The following is a 19,016-nucleotide window of genomic DNA, read 5'->3' on the forward strand; positions in this document are numbered from 1 at the left end:
AAAAAACAAATGCTATACGATTTTTGGCAAGGGCCAGACCCACGACAAGAAAAAGTGATACAATGTATTTAGTAGAACTAGAACAGAATCGTACATTAATGAATTGCTGACGTCTGACAAAACGATCGACTGGGATTTTCACTATCAACGACCCTATTGCTACAAGTTACCGAGAAAATCGACCGGTACCATTGAACAGCATAGGCATCATATCTTACCATAGCAACAGCGAACCACCTACATTTTTTGGCCATTCGGCAAAAATAAAATGGAAAATTTAACGCATTTGCCGGGACTGTCATCGTTATCGATTTACTTTAAATGTAGATATACGAACATTATTTATGACAATTTCTCGCCTGGAAACTCAGTGATGGTTTATGTGTTACCAGATAGGAGGTGCATTTTGTACTTAAGTAATACTACTTTGAAATATAGAGAATAGTTATTTCAGTTTTGGCTTGAAATGGTCAATGTAAAACAGTATAAGTTTGTAAGACTATATCTATAGCCTCACAAACACCCGGCGTATCTAGAGGAGATGAGTATGTTGATTGGATTACTCAAGCAAGCGATTGTTACAATAAACGTAAAACTCATTGATCTATTTACGTGGGTCACGTTGGAGTTAACAAATACTAATGATAATACGATGTACTCAGGTCAGACTTAATTTGAAAATATAAATTAGAAAAACAGCTGTAATTGGGTTAGAGTCGAGTTACACGTTTTGGCAAATTTAGGCCGCACACCACTGTTGTCTATGGCTTAATGAAGGCTTGGCCTGATTCAATTGTAGACGATCCCATGGTCATGTGGAAGCACAGGCGCGTAATCGACGAAAGTCTACGTGCGTTGTAACTGGATGAGGCCAAAGAACCTTTTTGCCTTACTTTTGCTACCATTAAAGCTCTAACGTAAGATATGAGCGTAACCTCCGAGCGCCAAATGGTGAAACGATGTTCGCTGTACAGAAGACAGATCCGTATATCTGAATGTAGAGAAATCATTTTAACCAAATCAAGGGGGGTCCACTAGGCTTTGTTGTCGCTAACAAGGCCATTTTGGTGCTGTTCTTTCATTGTGATTGGCTAGCTAGCTGGCTGTGTGGGTGATCGTTCTGGGAGAGCTCTATTCCTACTGTGAAAGCCCCAGAGATGCGTCCGCGGTCAACGGGTGAAGAAAGCTATTTACACGCAACCGCCGCAGACAAGGTTCCGTATCGAATTCGGTGTACACTATATAATTCGAAGGACCGATGAGTTTATATCATCACCTGGTTACAAAACCTCACAGCGAAAACGAGGCACGCTATTAGAATACTGCTGCGCTATGTTTCGGTACGGTCTCAAAAGAGTTTATCGATTTGGTTGCGATACCCAAATCTTTTACATACGGAAAGCTCAAACTGCAATGTACGAAATGGGTCGCTTTCTGATAATAGATTGAGTACCATCTACTTTTTCGTTTAGCGGTAAGTTATACTGATCTAGCGGATAGTCAACAGAACAGTACCGAGTGCCTTAGAAGTTTGTGTAAAGCAAACGTCGATTTTTGATCTTCGAAAAACTTGTCCCTGTCGAGTCCAGGCTAAAACCAAGGGGTACTCGAACGAACCTCTGCCAAATCAAAGATAAATGCGTTATCTCTGGATTGAACTCGCTGGTGTGTGTTTATGTTTTGTTTATACAAACAAGTACCGCCTTTAGTCTAATTGAGCTAGTATTAAATTTCGCTTTCTTGGCTGATTTAATCTCAGCCCTGTTATTTTCTCTGATGTTTTTGATAGCCTACCATTTGTTCCCTATATTATTGATTCTGTTGGGTGTGGCTGCATATATTGTTAGTAGCAGAACAAAATTTGCGCGGCGACGATGTTCACGGCAACAGTCTTGATACATTTTCTGGGAATACCATCAAGGGGCTTTCTGCCATTGTAGTTCATTGCGCTGTCATGTAACAGATATGTTTGTTTCTTCCGTTTTCTGCTACAAGGAATCACTTGAATGAGCCATCGTATTTACTACTTATTGCGACTGATACTGAATTCGGTACGCGTACCGTCTTATCGAAGTTGGCCTTCGCTAATAATCTGTCAGTTGAAGATCATTCTATCGGCCATTATATTTAAATCCATGCCATTTAATCTACGCATAAGTAAGTGAGCTGCAATCTGTTTTGTTTCAGTGGCGCTGATAGTTGGATGGTGTCTGTCCGCTTACGACATAAACCAAGATACTCAGTAATAACTGGGGACTTTAAAAATTACACGATGGCTATGTCTTTACCCGGCTGGAAGTGCCTGGCTATATCCACTTATCAATAAATTCTATTAAATGTCATCAATAAACTAGAATCTTTGCGGGGTTAAGGCTTCTAAATATAGGGGCCTATCCCAAAGCCGTTTTTACCGTTATGTATCATAGATAAAAGACACAAGCACGATACCTCTCCGTAAAAACTAGGTTGTGTCTAAGCTAACAGTCTTCATTATGTGAAGATTGTTTTCATCTACCCTATATGAAGTTAACATAAATAAGGCAATTTCGTTTTTTTTTTTTCTCAGACAGTTATGTTTTAGTTGTTATACTGTAAGCGTTTACCAGCTACCATTTGTCTGGTCTCAATCACTGTAAAAACCACAATTATCGCATGGTATTGCCGTCTTCTTCCTTTAACATTTTCAAGCCTGTTCGTAAAAAGAGTAAGATGCCCATTTTCGAGCCTGTATCGGACCCTCAATCGCCCCAAAAGGCCATCCATGAAAAGAATAGCGGCTAGTTAAAATTTTTTCACAGCAGACGAAACATCGACGATGTTGATCAATTGAGATGAATCACCTCATTTTGTTTACATGATCGTGTATGCAAAAATTGAAAAGAGATCGTAAATACTAGTCAGGGTCAGGTGTTGTTGAAGTTGTTAAAAAGTTGAGCAGACGTAACTCAATCATTTCGTCAGTACTGCTCTATGTAGGTCCGAAGTTATTTCTGGCAGGCCTGTTACCAGATACGATTGTACCGAAAGACGCGAAAAACTCTGCCAAGCCAGCTACGGACGATTTAGCGTAAATTTACAACGGCAAAAACGACACCCTACCTAACTCGACTCCAACTCCAGTTTTCATTTGAAACGAAGGGGAGCACAAGGCGACTTACTAATGATTCGGCCATAGTCCGATAAAAAATATACCCCACTCCACCCCCCCACCCCCCGGTCCGTACTTTTTAAGTTTAAATTTCACAGTAATTTCACACAGAGATGTTAGAGCACATTATGGTTAAAAAATTACAACTATCTCCCATTGACTCATTGTTGGTCATTATAATTTCTGTGATAATTCACCAGTTCAGGACTGTAAATGTGAAATTTAACATTCTATACATATCAATTGTTACAAAATAATGGCTCTCGAAGCTGTAAAATTACTTTTCAGATCTTCCTGAGACGAACGAAACAATTGAAATCGTAGACGGTTTCTCCAACCAAAAAACCAGAACACGAATGCTTTAAAGTGATAGGTTAATAGTTATGATTATCCAGTATAACCAAACCACATTGGCCTGTTTACGCTAGATCCATAACAATTTTAAGGAGTCATGTGGACCTAGACGTACGTCGTGACCCACTAACTCAATTTGGTTACCCTAACTTACCGGAAGTTAGTGACTGCTGCTAACAAAAAATGCCTACAAAAAAAAATAAATAAAAGACTACTCACGGATCCAATGAGAAAAATGTTGAAAGCTGGCCAAAGTTGATTTTACCATTTTAGCCTTTCAAAACAGGCTCTTGGCATCTGTTAGCTGGATAGTTTTTATGCCTTCAGTGTCAAGTACCATAAATCGGACATCTATTTTGCTAATTATACAAATTTTTATATACGGAAGTGACGTTTACACATGAAATCATGAATACAGCCAAAGATTAGCGTGACTCAAGTTTACCTGGTGGTAAACATTAGACTTAATGCCACCCGTTTTTGCCCATGAAAAGTAAAAAATGAAGGTAGACAAGCGGTTGGGCAGATGCACGCTAGGCCTGTCCTACCTTATCAGATCCTTTTCGAGTGCTTGAGCCATTACATTGATTTAAAAAAAAATATTCTTTCTATCTCAAATCTGGATTTCAAGTGGTTTCTTTCGACATAGACGTAGTACAGGCATAGAGAGTTGCTAGTCCTTGTTTTTCCATTTAGACCAGAATATATATGAGTCTGTACTGCGATGCGAACTAACCTTCCATTAACTCATGATGAATAGCTTGATGCCACAGTGAATTTAGTAATGGAAATACTAGAGTTCGTGCTGCTATGTCAGATGGGCTTCTCGTACCAAACTGAGCTAGACAAGGTAAACGCTCGTTCAAATGGTTCCAGACCCGTGCTGTTCTAAGATAAACAAATCTCACACAGTTTCAACAGCTGTCTAACTACAGATTAGCATTGCCCATAGCCTGTTTCGCACTGTATAATTAAGCGGCGCCAGGTGCGACGCTATTATCCCTTGCTCCGGCTTGACTTCTTCTTGTTTTTACGTATTATCCTACAATGTCGTTTGGTACTGAATGCGTAAATAATAATTGTGTTACTACTACCGAACGAATATCTGCTTTACGACGAATATAATTGAGCGATGCCAAAACAGGCCTAAGTACTGGCCTAGTTTTGATACTGGTCTGCAGGCTAGGTTATTATTTGAGAGTTTTACTTTGGTAACGCGTATGGTTAGCATCGGGGCAGAACATAGAGAAGCGATCATTCAATAAAGATTGGCAAAGAATTATTAAGACAATTTGTTTTTGGCTCCCTGTCTAGCTTCGTTCCTCTTGCCCTCCGCTACACATGCCAATTTAATACTTCGAATATGTTTAATATGATTTTTTTTTGTGTCGTCACTTCTTTCAGAAGTCGTAATGGAAAAAGTATACGTTTCGGCCGAATGGTGTTGGCTGTTGCTGGAAATCGAAGACGAAAATAACTCGTTTTTAGGCGACGGATTGAACATTACCCTGCTAAGGAAAGGGGCGGCTTCTTCTGTTGGTAAGGAGATATTGGTAGAACGTATTTGTTATTGGTTTTTTCTTTTTTTTTTTTTAACTACACAAAGTAGAACACACTTAGACGTTTCACAACGTCCGTAACAGGCTCTGCTTAAGCTTATTCACACTTATCAATTTGAATCATATAGCAGTTGCTGGCACACCTAATGAACGCGAATCAAACGAACAAGGCCATCTATTTTAATATGAACGTAACGAAAGGTATAAAGATCACTGTATTTCAACCAGTCCTTATTGAAAATATTTTAATTTGTTGTGACGCTTCCCTTCGATTCATTAAGATGGCATATTATTATTCAGCGATATATATATACTAGGCGCGTAAACAATTCCTATCGTTTACGAGAAACAAAAATATCTCCGAATACCCGACCCACCTGCGTTGTGGAGTAGGTGATTATAATCATCGTTTACCTGATTCGTCACTGTTACAGGAAGTCGTCTAAGTGGTGGTTAAAAAGCGCCCGCTCCATTTTTTCTTTTGCTACATTAAAAACCTATAAGCTTTCTTATGTCAGTAAACAGACCTTGAAATTAGGTGTAATGCACAATATGGCGGTGCATGGAGACATAGCAGAGAATACTTGTCCCAGTGCACACTTACCCAAAAGTTTCTACAAAAGCATCTGGACTAGAGAGAGATTTGGAAAAAATCTTCCCAGTGCTCTACCATGGCCAAGCAGAGGCCTGTTGAGGCCGATCAATGTTCGCGGAATCCGGTGTGGCCGGATCTTACTCGAGTCCTACTGCAATTTTCCACTGACTACGAGATGCAAGGAGAACCGACCCAGCATCTCGTCCAGAATATGACCATACCCTTTCTCTAACGCATTGTTCTCTTGACACGCACCCCATCCCATATCGCAAAAGTCCACTCAGGACTAAAAATTACCAGAGCATATATTGAATGGTCTCATTAAAGAACGTCAATTATTCATACGAATTTAGTGTGGCCCCACACAAATACCTGCCCGAATTGACCAATGCGATAAAATCGTTTCGACCCCAAACAAAGGTCAAACGGCCATTTGATTCCATTGGGACCTTCTATCCTTCTATCTATTTCAGGTAATTAAAGACTCTACTGGGACCTATGCTATGTTATCAGTCAATTTATTAATTTCAGCTAATTAAAAATTATGATATTGCATAATTAAAACTAGCACAGCTAACGTGCGCGGAATGAAGCTTCTTTATGCATGATCAATAGGTGCCAAGGCTGTAACCTTCAACGAAGAGTAGGGTAAACAAATAGAGTAAAACGAATTCAAGTTAATAAGCTTGAGTTCACAGAGCCTGTAAGTGTCCTAATGTTATACGTATATATAAAATTATAATTTATCACTTGTTAACGGAAAGGTTTAATTGCACGGAACATACGTCCATACGCAAAACTCAGTGCTCAGTTTGAAAGACTTTTACAAAAATAAACCCTGTCAAAGTATTCGACGGTCAGTTAGACTATCGATCTCTGCGGCGCATTTTGTCTATTATGTTTAGTTAATTTTTTCGCCCCTAATAAGCGAGCGGTTTTAATAGCGGGGATCAAATGCATTGTTATACAACTCGACAGCCTTACTGCGACTTCATAGTTGAATTGCAGTGCCATCGTCTGCCAATGAGTCAGGACAAAGTTCTCCACTCCATTATCTAAACGTGAGATGAAAAGAACTACCTGTCTCTCTCTATAGGCCATACGTTCGCTCTTCACGAGAATCGAAGAATCACTGGAAGTCCTTCTAGCGCATGATACGCTCCTTCAAATTATTTTAGAGATTCATAGAACTTTTAGAAGCATAAATAATAGATGATGGAATTCCACCTTTCGATCCTTTCCTGCGTTTACCCTAACTCGACTGATATTGACGAATAATAACAACTAACGCAAAAGATGCCTTTTCTGTGTGTAAGTTCTATTTGGTTGAAGTTGAAAAAAAACTTCGCTAATTAACGACTCATCAATGCCAGCCTTTGCAATATTTTTGATACTGCACTGCGGCGCTGCACCAACATGAATACGGAACCGTTTTCTGCATCAGCATTTGCCATGCCTAGAGAAAATACGTGAACGATAAATCATCGATGGGCTGACACCTGTAGTCGTTGTTAGGGTACTATCTTCTGCTGGGAATGGGTTACTAGATTTTTTTTTGCACTTCCGCTCGTCATGGCGGTTAGCTCAGCATTTATGATACTTTTAAGGCGAATTAGACTCAGCTATCTAAAGTAAATATAATTTATGATATCTACATACAATTGGCATAGCTCTTAGTGTTTTCCCTCACACGTGAGTAGAGAGATACAACAAGAGACGTACACGTGAGATATATTTGATTGATGAACAAATCAAGTGTCTTCATACTGCATTACAACGACTGCAAAAAGTGGACTCCGATTGTATCTATCCACAATATAGCACAGGACATCGTGAAGAGCCCTGTCAACTAAATCGTAGCGCCAACGCTCAATCAATGACCCCACTTATTAGCAATCATACAGTATCCACATTATTTGAATGGCTTCGATCCATGCAATTATTTTCCCTTCCGCAACTTCCCTCGAAATACATATTCGACTGTCTGCGAGTTTCCTTCCGGTGGCAACAATCAACAAGGTAATGGCTCTGCTGATACGGAGTTCTGTGTTTGAACGCACACCTACAAGTAAACATACCGTATAAACGTATAGAATTATTAACAATATGACCGGATATACTGCGACAGTCACGTATCAAACATACATATGTATATACGTATACATTACACGCACACAGAGACCCAGACCCGTATACAAACGTCTTATAGGTGCAGAGAAGTGGTTACGTTTACTGGGTCTGTGCCAATACTGTCGTTCGTATTGGAGCACCGTGGAGCAGGTCATATAGTAGCCATGGGCTGGCTTTGATTTGTGTATCGGATTATGTGTGCGTGTATAGTAATGGTATCATCGTTATCTTCTCATCGTTTGACTTTACTTAGTCCGCGTCATCGTTGTGGTCTTATCGACATCGTTTTACTCTTACGCCCGCCGGTACCGCTGACGTTGCCAGCGTCACTGGCACCGTTGATGTTGTCCTTACGGTTTATACAGTAGCTAATCGTCACTAAGAAATTCGACCATAGACGAGGGTATTCCATAAAGGCGGTAGCTATCGTGGCCACTGTACAGCAGCCGTTATGGAAACATAACGTTAATATTGTTAGTATTGTTATTGTTTACGGCGTCTGCTGTGGCTGTTGTCGTGGCGTAGACCGCTCATTTCGTTGTTATTCTGTTCTCGAGCCGTACTTGCTCAAGTCACTTAACACCAAATCGATCTTACTTGCGGCGCTAGCATCACCGCTGAAAGAGCCGCGAACGACGCGCCGCATACATATATATATATATATATACATATATATGTCTTGTAGCAGTTTAGGCTCAACGCCAGCAGCAACTAACGATGAACAATCCCGACAGAGCGAAACAAAAAAAAATAAATATATAAATTGTCCTTCTGTGCGTTGTTTTGTAACGTTGTCAAATTTCAATCAAGTGCCAAGCGGCCGATAGTGACCCAGACCGATTTGACACCATCTTCTGTTTCATTCGCGAACATACTGTGAACGAAAATTAAATCATTTAACAAGTACTATCGTCAGAATGTTATACAATAGTTACTGCTGAGTGGTCAGCGCGTGCTTATACGAAAAATACACACAGCACAATCATACTTTGTATAATTTCCTGTTATTCGATTAAATTTTTACATAATCTAAGTAAAAAGTCTATTTGAATGAGGAGTGCGCCTTAAGCGCATACAATTTATAGGTGTCCATTGAAACGACAAAGATGAAACTAGTTTCAAGTAGAATATTAAACCACCAATAGGTAAACTTCAGTTGCGATCCATGTTCGTATAATATCTATAGGAGTGTTAATAGCTTGCTTCTCCTTTCTATGGCTGATCGATTAGTAAATTTAGAGGAACACAGCTCCTTTACCGTCGTCTGACGCCGAATGCCACCAAACAAATAGGCGATTGTGATATAATCATAAATTATTCGTCATGTGGTGGATCCCTATCAGTTTATCCATATATATTATACTAAAAAGATGCGGGTACGAAGGTTCTACTCTGCGAGTTTCTTTTATCGATCAAATATTTCCAAGTGAAAAAAAAAAAAAAAAAAAAAAAACTATTACGCTATATAAGCAGTGTCAGTTATTTGCGTCGTAACGCGCTTCTACTAATATGTATTTATGGCAATCACTTTAAACGCATCGTCTAAGTAATAAGTGATTGTTTTATTTTCTGTATTTCGGTGCAATAACGGGTGTCTATCCGTAGACTGTATATGACGTCTGAAATTTTCATTCACGGAATGGAAACGGATTAGCACTTTTCAAATAGAATTTAAACGACGATTTGATAATAGCGGCGATAAATCACAGTTCTGGAGCCCACCCCTTCCTTGTCTGATCAGACTGACGTATCTGTGGACGGGTTCAATGTGGGCAAGTCGCTAAGACACTCGTTATTAGTGTTACTATATCATGCTTCGTATAGGAAGTCCCAGTTCTGTTTGTCCGCCTATACGTGTATCTGTGCATTTGCTAATAGTAATTTTTCCAGTTTATTCGATTCGAGAAGTGGAACGTCGCTGGGCGTTTGTGAGGACCCACCAATGATCAACGGAAAAAAACTAAGGCAGGATCATTATTGCCACGTGTGCTATAACTCTCTATGGAACACTTCTTCAATAGAAGTTATTTTCTTGTACGTTGTACTCGCGATCCTACTTTTGTAACATCGTAAGTTAGCAGTCAACAAACGTTCTCTAACTAGTAGGTAACAGCGTTTCTGATGTTTCGCAACATCAGCATGTAACTTTAGACGATTCGAATAACGCGCCAACAATACTTCTTAGCTTTCACCCTGTTCCTGGTCGTCTGGGACCTAAAGAACTGCTTCGGTCATTACGCTACAGGAACAACGGTAACAGAGGCAGCATGAGAATCTGTGGCCAGCGATGGTAGCAGACGTCGGCAATTGCTGCGCACGATACTGTTTGACGCGTAGCCATGATGTACTATTAAGATCATCATCGCTCCTCTCTTAGAAGCTGTTCGTAGTCGAAAGAAAACACGTAGGCTATGAAGAGTACTGGATTCGAGCTAAGCAGACAGGATATAACTGTTCATTAATATCTCAGCACGATATTTTTCAAATCGGAATAACGGAAACAAAATCACAGGCTGACCAAATAAATGCACCCCTTTCCGTACAGTCATCTAATACATCGTAGGAAAATTGCCGTGTGGTACTTGTCAGTGTCTAAAGAGTTCTAATTGATGTTAACTGCATGATAAAGTAATTTGGAATTAGAATCCACTGAACAGTAGAGTCGAAGGAGGCCGAGAAGTAGCCAATGAAAGGTCGTTGATTCAATTCCTGACTTACGAGAGAAGTACATCTGATAGGACTTGAGACATTTAATGTACTCGGTTAACTTACGAAACTTACAACGCGCAAAGCTGTTGTTTGGGCTAGCTAAAGCTCACTGAGTACATAACCAGAACAGAAAAAAGAAACAGGTAAATTATCCAAATAAATCTGTTTATGATGTGTTGTAAACAACCCCTAAAGTATAGGTAAACCTTTGATTTTAATAATGCTACAATTTGGAAATCTAATACTTAGACCTTACGTCCGGTTTTTCCGTAGGAGCGAAGATGAAAAATTACAGTCATTACTATAAAGAGCGCTTGGAGAAAAGTAGCTGGATTATCTAATAAACATCTGAAGATAAATTTTCCCCTGCGCTGCGAAGATCGACGTCCATCTTTTCAACCTTCAGCCATTAAATATCCAGAAATGAGGCTTTGCACGGTCACCTGGTTCCATCGCACATGTCATTATTTTCCACCCTTTACCTTAGCTCTTGTTGTTAGCGAATTGGAATTGTTGCATAAAGGTGTACACACACTATTGACAAGTAACTCAATGGTAGCTGGCTGTCACGACATCTGTGCCATTATCGTTATATACGACACATCTGGAAATTGTTATTTTTGCTCATATGACAGCATAACTCGGTATATGTATAGTTTATGGCTGTTCCGTATAGATGGTCGGCGCAATGCGCAGAGTAGGAAAAACACACACATAGTAACCGTAACTTTTTGAATATATCGATCGTCTACCCGGAAAGTCGAATGAATAGAACGACTCACTAGGAAATGTGTTGATTGTCCAAGTATCAGACGCTAAACAGTATTAGATACAACTCGCGAGATACCTCAGTTTACGTTTGCTGAATTGCTCAGTTACACATTGACATGTTGAATTGTAAAGGGGCGATCAAGAACGGTCCCAAAGGAAGATCACAGAATGGGTCCTCGCTCAATCAATATGGGATCACGGTACAGGAAACGGGGTTAGAATATAAGAGCGAAACTTGTTTTTACCATACGACTCGGGCGCATATAAAGTTCATGTTTATTGTTCGCGCGTAGACTGATATCGAAACTTATTATTGTAAGATATTCATCAATGAAATGTTTATGGATCTTTATAACTTTTTTGCACACTTCGTCTATGTTTATCTGTATTATAGACGCAGCAGCAGCAGCAGCAATTCCATTCACACCGAAGTTATTGACGACCTTTGAACAGACACAGGGGAAATCATTCGAGTAAATTCAATGTATGGGCAGTATGTAAGGGTTATTTGTAGTGTTTTAACAGACATGCTGTATGAGAAGCGATACTGTGTTTTGCATCTATATAATTAAGCCCGACAGGTTTTTTACGGAGCCTGATCCTACTGCTTATCGAATTTATAAACTGAGATGAAACTGTAGAAGGGCATGGCCTTGCCAAAAAATAGCAGTTCCCATTGTTCCATAGCAGGGGGATATACTGCAGCCGTTTCTGCTTTCGGACATCCCAATTGTTACCCAGTTTATTTAACTGCTAAACATCATTATATAAAAACACGGGTATTAAAAAAAAAATTGGAAGTTTGCTTTTGCCAGTGCCTCCAGTTGCACCCTCGAGATGTAAACTACATTTTGCGTTCGTATAGGATTTAAAGAAGTGTGTTTCTTCATGTGTCTATATATATATATACTGCCAGTTGAGTTGAATAAGCGCACTATTTAAAAATGGCTGACTATCGATTCCCTATTGACGCCAGCAGGATTTAAGACGCGTCTAGCATCTTGGACTTGTCAAACCGTTAAGGCTTGACAGCACGCGTTAAAAAAATTAGGGGAGAAATTATTTCCCTATATCCTCATTGCCCCGTGTACTGTCCTACTGCAAAGAGAGCGGGTATTTGTAAACTATATTTTAAATAATCAATTGAATTTTCAACATGTGTCGACCTCAAAAGAGGAACTGCGCTAAAAAGCGTTATCCCAAACCATTGTAATTAAAGCCGACAGAAAAGCTGTACGAAGGAGCATCCGTGAAAAGCCAGATTTTTGCGTAACGAAAGACTTTGATAAAGCCCATCACGTTATGAATTGTGATATAATGAAATGAAAACGAAGCGAAGTATCGAGTCTAAGCTCTATTACGCCTAAGAAAGAAGAATCCAAACTAGCCTGACGAAGAAGATTACGAAGATATTGCTTTAATCATGGCAAAATGACAATGCCCTTATCGGTTCGGCCAGCACCTATAAAATAAGACTTTATCGCTTATTGGAATGCGCTTATATAAAAGATACCGATGCAAAGATACCGCTAAAAAAGTGGCCCTCGGCTATTGATTTGGTAGCGTGCGTTGGGTCGAAACAGCGTCGCCTAACAACAATATCATATATTGCTAGCATACTTAGTTATGTTGATTTTTCGCACCAATCGCCTATGAATTTCCAATAATAGCTGGGAGAAATAAATTACACAGTATTCTTTGAAGCTTGTCATCCGACGTACACACGTATGTGCACATGCCTTTCCTTCCTACGTTACGCCTTCCCTAAATCAAGCTTCGGCTTGCGTGCACGTTCTCTGGCAGCCTATGTCGACTATGTACATAGCATTTATACGAAAGGATATGGCTTTCCGCACCCAAACCTAGAGAGATTTTCATTTTTCATGGTTGACATATTTCTCCGCTTGTCAGCCTAAGTAGAAATGACATACTCGATCGCTGCATGCTGAAGCTTGCTATTCAAAGATAATTTTTGCTGCATTTGTGGACAGCTCGGTTAGTGTGTTGCCTCAGCCTTTTCGCTGCGTGGCCTAGGCCTAGTCTCAGTAATAAGGCTAATTAATATGTAACGCTCGTAGACTGAGTTTGCAGATCATATTTAATAGACAAAATAGGAATGATCCCATCTCTTGTTTTCGAACTCAACTTTCTTTTGTCCTTAATTAAAATGTTCCCTAGGCTCTAGTGAACTACGTAGGACAACAATCGGTTAACAAAAATAAGCGTTTTAAATACTGCTCACTCTGTTTAGATTGAACGAGTGCTAATGTCAACCCAGTGGATCATGAAACTGTTTGAAAAGTTTGTGGGAAACGACCGACTGTTTTTACATGTTGGGTCTGCGTGCTCGCTGGAGCATGTGAGATGCTGCCATCAAATCGAGTTTCCAGGATTAGATATCCATTTACCTAGTGGTCGAAACATACTTCTCGACGGTCACGTTTCGTCTTTTTTCCAAATCTCCAAACAAACTATTCATAAAATATCGAACGCCGTTTCACTTTCTAACCGGGTCAAACTATCAAAGAAGTCTGAACTAGCTGAAGTTATCTTACTACACGGATAGTTTATAGTATAGCCTAGCTGTGGTTTGTGGATGGTTTCTCCCTAGGGACCGCTGGATTGCAACAGATTCACCTGGAAACTTTCCGCACTGGAAAAATGAATTTTATCCATAAAAGGTTTAAAAAAGCAAAATGCTTGAAATTGGCAATAGAATAGTAAATGCCTACCAAACAGACTTAAATTTCGTAAAGGAAGGGGTTCATGCGGCCGTCTACTGAAGTCTGTAAAGATGTACATTCTTCTACTTCTTACCAATTTGTTTCTATATAATTAGTTATTCCACTTTGAAAGCTAATAAGACAGCTGGTAGCATGGCCGAGGAAAAATATATGGGGGGACACACTCTACCTGTGGAAGGCGGCTAGGGTTTGCGATCGTGGTCAAATGTCTGAGGTCACCTGCTGCGTAGAACGCCACCGTACTAGATGTGGCTCGATACGTTAACGTAGTTTAACGTGAATGGATCAACTGATGCTGGGTATGCTGACGGTAGCAATTTTATGAGACCTTCAATTTCTAACTGTGTGTGATTAGGGACGATGAGAGTCTGTAAAGGCACGCTTTGGATGAGAACAACATTCAACAACGATCCAGCTCCTACTAAATCTGAAGAATTGGTCCTTTACTATATTACGAGGAGCAGCTAATTTATTTATAGCATAACGTGTTAATCGAAGACTCAGGCATTATCTTTGCTTCATTTGACGCTGCCGCAAGATGAAGAAAAAAACGTTGTTTAGTAATCATTCATAATGGCAGTGATATTATTTTACTATCGGGTATATAAACACGTCACAATTCAATGTACCGCATTCGGTGGTACGGTTCCAACTTCTCAAGATAGTTCTCAGGCTTGATTTCTCTGTAGTTGTTTCGCCGCCACTTCAGACGAATCCGATAATCAAAAGATGCCTCGCTTTAAGCAATAAAGTTTAGTCTCTTTCATAACATATTAGCATATCGGCAATCGTGCGGTGTCTTATACGTTAGGTATCTGCGTTCAATAGCACTAGGTCGTTCTCGTCACGAGCGTCGACGCTTGTCACGTGTGGCCTTGAATCAATCTAGCGAGAGGATGTCGCGCCTGATATGAGACATCCGAAGTGTTTTGTAAGCTAAACTTGTAGACTTCAAACACATGACAACTGTTGGTGACAGGTATATATTTTAGTTCTTATAATGAATACGTAAGCGAAACGCATGTACTTTGTATTTAAAATAATAACACTACTAAAAACAATTTGCAGAGATGGAAATTTTGGATCGACGGACGTGCCTCTAGAGAGAATATACGAGCTAGATAAATCGCTATTTTTTGAAAGTACAAAAATTGAGCTTAGAATTCGATGGGTAACGAATTTTTGCCATGGAAAAAAATCTAGGTTAGACTCCCGGACTGTACCTATCTATTTATCGAGTCAATATTTATAAAGGATGGCCCTGAGCCCTCTGTTGAAGGATAAGCCATTACTAATAGCTTAATTAAAATTGAACAACATAAAATACAGAGTTCTCGCTTATTTTACAGCAGCTAATTATAACCGTTATTTATTGAAGAATTGAATTTGCGAACGACGAAATCTGAAGCTGACGACGCTGGCGCTACTATGGGGCTATTAAGCTAGGTTTTTTTTTTTTTGTTTCGTGAGTTTGTCAAAAAATTCGTTCCGAAACCGTAGCTCAATACGCGAACACCAGTTGCTCGTACTCCTAGCCAATTGCCGCGCGTATTATGTGATGTTTATGAACACAGTGACCAACAGACAGGCAATAAACATCTGATTTTTGAAAAAACCTGCTGCGTTATGTGGCTCGAACTCGATGCCCCTAAGATATCCGTTTGAAGTATAGCCATTACGAATAACAAGATCTAGATTGAAAAATAGCCTTTTTTACATAAAACTGTGCTACACAAATTACAAATGATGAAGATATTTGAAAAACGCCTTCACAACAACAACAACAACAGTCAATATCTAATTAATATAAGCATCTTTAGTCTAACCAATAGGAGGAGATGGGGACACAAAAACCAAATTATAGCCTCCTCACAGAAAGTAGCTGAAAAGATTTATTATTTTGCCATTGACAAAATCTAGGAAGGTTGGCTAACGAAATTTGAAATATCATTATATACTATATTTACCAAGAGCGCTTTAGATCTCGTGTATCGTCGGTGTTTTTTTTGCTCCTCAGCTTTTCTTCTTGGCTTAAACGACCCTATTCTGTCTCATATATATCGCAAGCTCTATGTCGATGACCTGAAACCACTTAAAGGACCCTGTTAGCAGACAGCAAACACAGAAGCCCATAAATAAAGTAGAAAAAATAATGGCGCAATAGCCGTATGGTCATATTAGCACTATAACGGTATCTACTTAGACGGACGATAACCTGCGTGTCGTTGTAGAAATGAAACAGTTCCAAAACATGGGTCGATCAGAAGCCTGGCAGTTATGATCTCGATAGACTTACGACTTGACGCGTAGTTTGTCCTAAGTGCCACGTTAATAACTAATATGCTGTTGAAAAATTTTACGGCTTCATTTGGATAAATGTCCAGTTGTTCTTGAACTGTCTTAGCCTATTTCTTTTAACTTTGAGCCAGTATACGCGTTCGGCTGAGATCCTTGCACAGAGCCCGCAATCGATTTGAGACCAGCGGCCGACAATCCTTCCAACCCACGTGTATGAATACCCCGAAAGCTATGAAAATGCACAATCACATGGGGTCTAAGAACGATATCGAAGAAAGCTAGTTCCTTTGATAGCGGAGTATTGAAATGGCTGCAAAGCCTGAAAACGATTGTTGCGCGAAGTATTGTTCGAACAACATGGTGAAATAATATGCTTTCTTGGAAGATATCTACATACGACAAGTAATTGGTTGCGACGTAGAGAATACGTCTACGTCTCTAATTTTAGATAGTGTGTTTTTAAATACAGTAATTATGTCATATACTTACACTTGATGTCTTTCAAACAAAGGAGCATCGGAACTTAGCAAGTACCTTAGCTCGATGAAACCAGTAAGGGGAACGAGTAATGAAGTTACCCTTGCGGTTTTAGACGAGTATATTCCAAAATAGTTGTCACTTGCTTTTTGCTCTAGAATCGGGTAATTCATTCATCGAAGCCTTCAGCTACGAAGGTTATTGGATGTGTAAAATCGTATTCTTAACTTATAACTTTTCTGCACGATGTATGGTTATTATTAAATTATACACGCAGATTCACTATGCCGATATATATATATAAACATACCTAATATATCTAGATATCCGGCATTTTTAAGGTAAACATGTATAATTTACCAGCTTAATATATCAACAATAGTACTTTTACATCCATAGTTTGTAGCATGAAGATGCTTTACGTGCAACATGTTTATCCAGCAGGCGCGTTAAACGACTTCGACACGTTATCCTCACGCTTTCCTTACGCCATGTCCTTCTCCAACGTCGTTTCGATGATATAATCATAACTGTAATTATCATTGCTACAGTAATAATGCTAGTATAATGGTATTTTCGCTTAACGCCCAATAAGCGTCCCATCTAATCGTGGTGATATTATGGTAGGCGTGTTTTTTTTTTTTTTTTTTTTGATATTTTTGCTCGTGTTGTCCGTGAATGTAATCGTTACATTGGTGAAGGGAACGCCGTCATTCGAATGGATCGGAAAACGGAAATCAAACAGACAGAATGAATACTATAGATACATATGAAACGTTCCGATAACGGGAACGATCTGGGAGCATTGAATTTTTCCGTCCGAAATAACGATGGCAAGCCGGTCTGTCTTCTGTTAATCGCGCGGAACTCAGTTTGTTCGCCTTTCAAATTAGCTAGTAAGGGCTCGTTTGAAGAGCTGATTTAACTGTTCATGTATGGCCAGAGGCAGGTAAATGTTCATTAGTTCGTAGTAAACAACACACCTCAATGCCTAATTACTATAGTGAGCTTTGAGGTTACTTTTGGATGTCGTCCGCACTCCAGTGTTGCACTTTTACTCGAGTATGATCGTTTCCTTATGTCTACGATCCTATACAATAGTTAATCTAATGTTAACATGACTTATCTTTCTTCTTCAACACAAGGGGGGTGCCAAACTGTGTACAGATAATTAGGTATATAGGGCAAACCTTATACGTCGAAATCATTCTCAAATCGCGTTGACGAAATCACCGTCAGCTAATATGCTTCTACCTAACCCTAACTTTCCTTTATGCCGCGATCACCAGCCCCAGTAACCTATCCAGGTTGTCCTCGGTACCATTTCGATTGCGTAGTATAGGAAGCGTGAATTCTGGCAAGAAACCCGTATCGTTGCTGCTCGCCAACGACGTAAGGAGGGAAAATGCAACGTTGAGCTCCTCCCCGATTAGACCCAGTGGGAAGCTAATGAGCAGGACAAAATTGCGAGCCGAATGAACGATGATAAGGGCAAGACACGGCAAACGTGAGGGAAGCTAGCTACATTTAACGGATCAAGAACATGACAGGATGGGAACTGTTACTACATGACTAGGTATTGACTAACAGCTTCCGTTTACTATTTACCTACCCTACTAATGTACAAAACGTACTAGAAAGTTGATCTAGTGGACTGGAATTCAATGTGCTAGACGAGCACAATAAATAACATTGTGGATAGTCAAAAAGGGTGCATGGTAGGTAGATACGATGAGAGAGCCAGCCGTCAACTAGAGAGATCTGAGCACGAGGATTAGCATGAGCTGCACTATAGCTACGCTAAGCGTATGATAGAATAGTTTTCGAATAGAATATTATTAAACATACGAATTCTCTTCGAAGTTCCCTGGATCGCAGTAGTCGTCGTCGTCCGCAACAGACCAAAGAGCGCTAAATGGCGGAGCGTACGTTGTTTGCACTAGTGTGCGTGCCGATCATACGCATATTTTAAGATATAGATTAGATAGATACCTTTTCGAGATTATTCTGCAGATTGAGATATGAATGAATGTAAATAAGAACTGAAGCTATTGAAATCATTTGAGCTGATTTAGAAATCCTGTATCTATATATAGTATGCTCAGCCTGTGGTACGTCTAGTGTTTGCCTGCCTGCCTGCCTGCCTGCCTGCCCGTGTAGGACGGGAGTTGTTGACCGGTCACGAACGGGATAGTTCACCTTACTTGACTTCATGACGTCGCTGTGACTGC

The 19,016-nt window shown here is 39.8% G+C and overlaps 1 protein-coding gene across 1 annotated transcript in view; it reads left to right on the forward strand.

Annotated features, from left to right (window-relative positions):
• The window catches only part of LOC111269222 (uncharacterized), an 82,831-nt gene that overhangs the window by 37,001 nt on the left and 26,814 nt on the right, over window positions 1-19,016 (forward strand). Inside the window, exon 3 of the mRNA XM_022848662.2 lies at window positions 4,907-5,041. Within this exon, the coding sequence (XP_022704397.1) occupies window positions 4,907-5,041 (135 nt within the window). The remainder of the gene's footprint in view (window positions 1-4,906; window positions 5,042-19,016) is intronic.

The sequence above is a fragment of the Varroa jacobsoni genome, unplaced genomic scaffold, assembly GCF_002532875.2.
Source record: "Varroa jacobsoni isolate VJ856 unplaced genomic scaffold, vjacob_1.0 scaffold_1365, whole genome shotgun sequence".
Lineage (NCBI taxonomy): Eukaryota > Metazoa > Arthropoda > Arachnida > Mesostigmata > Varroidae > Varroa > Varroa jacobsoni.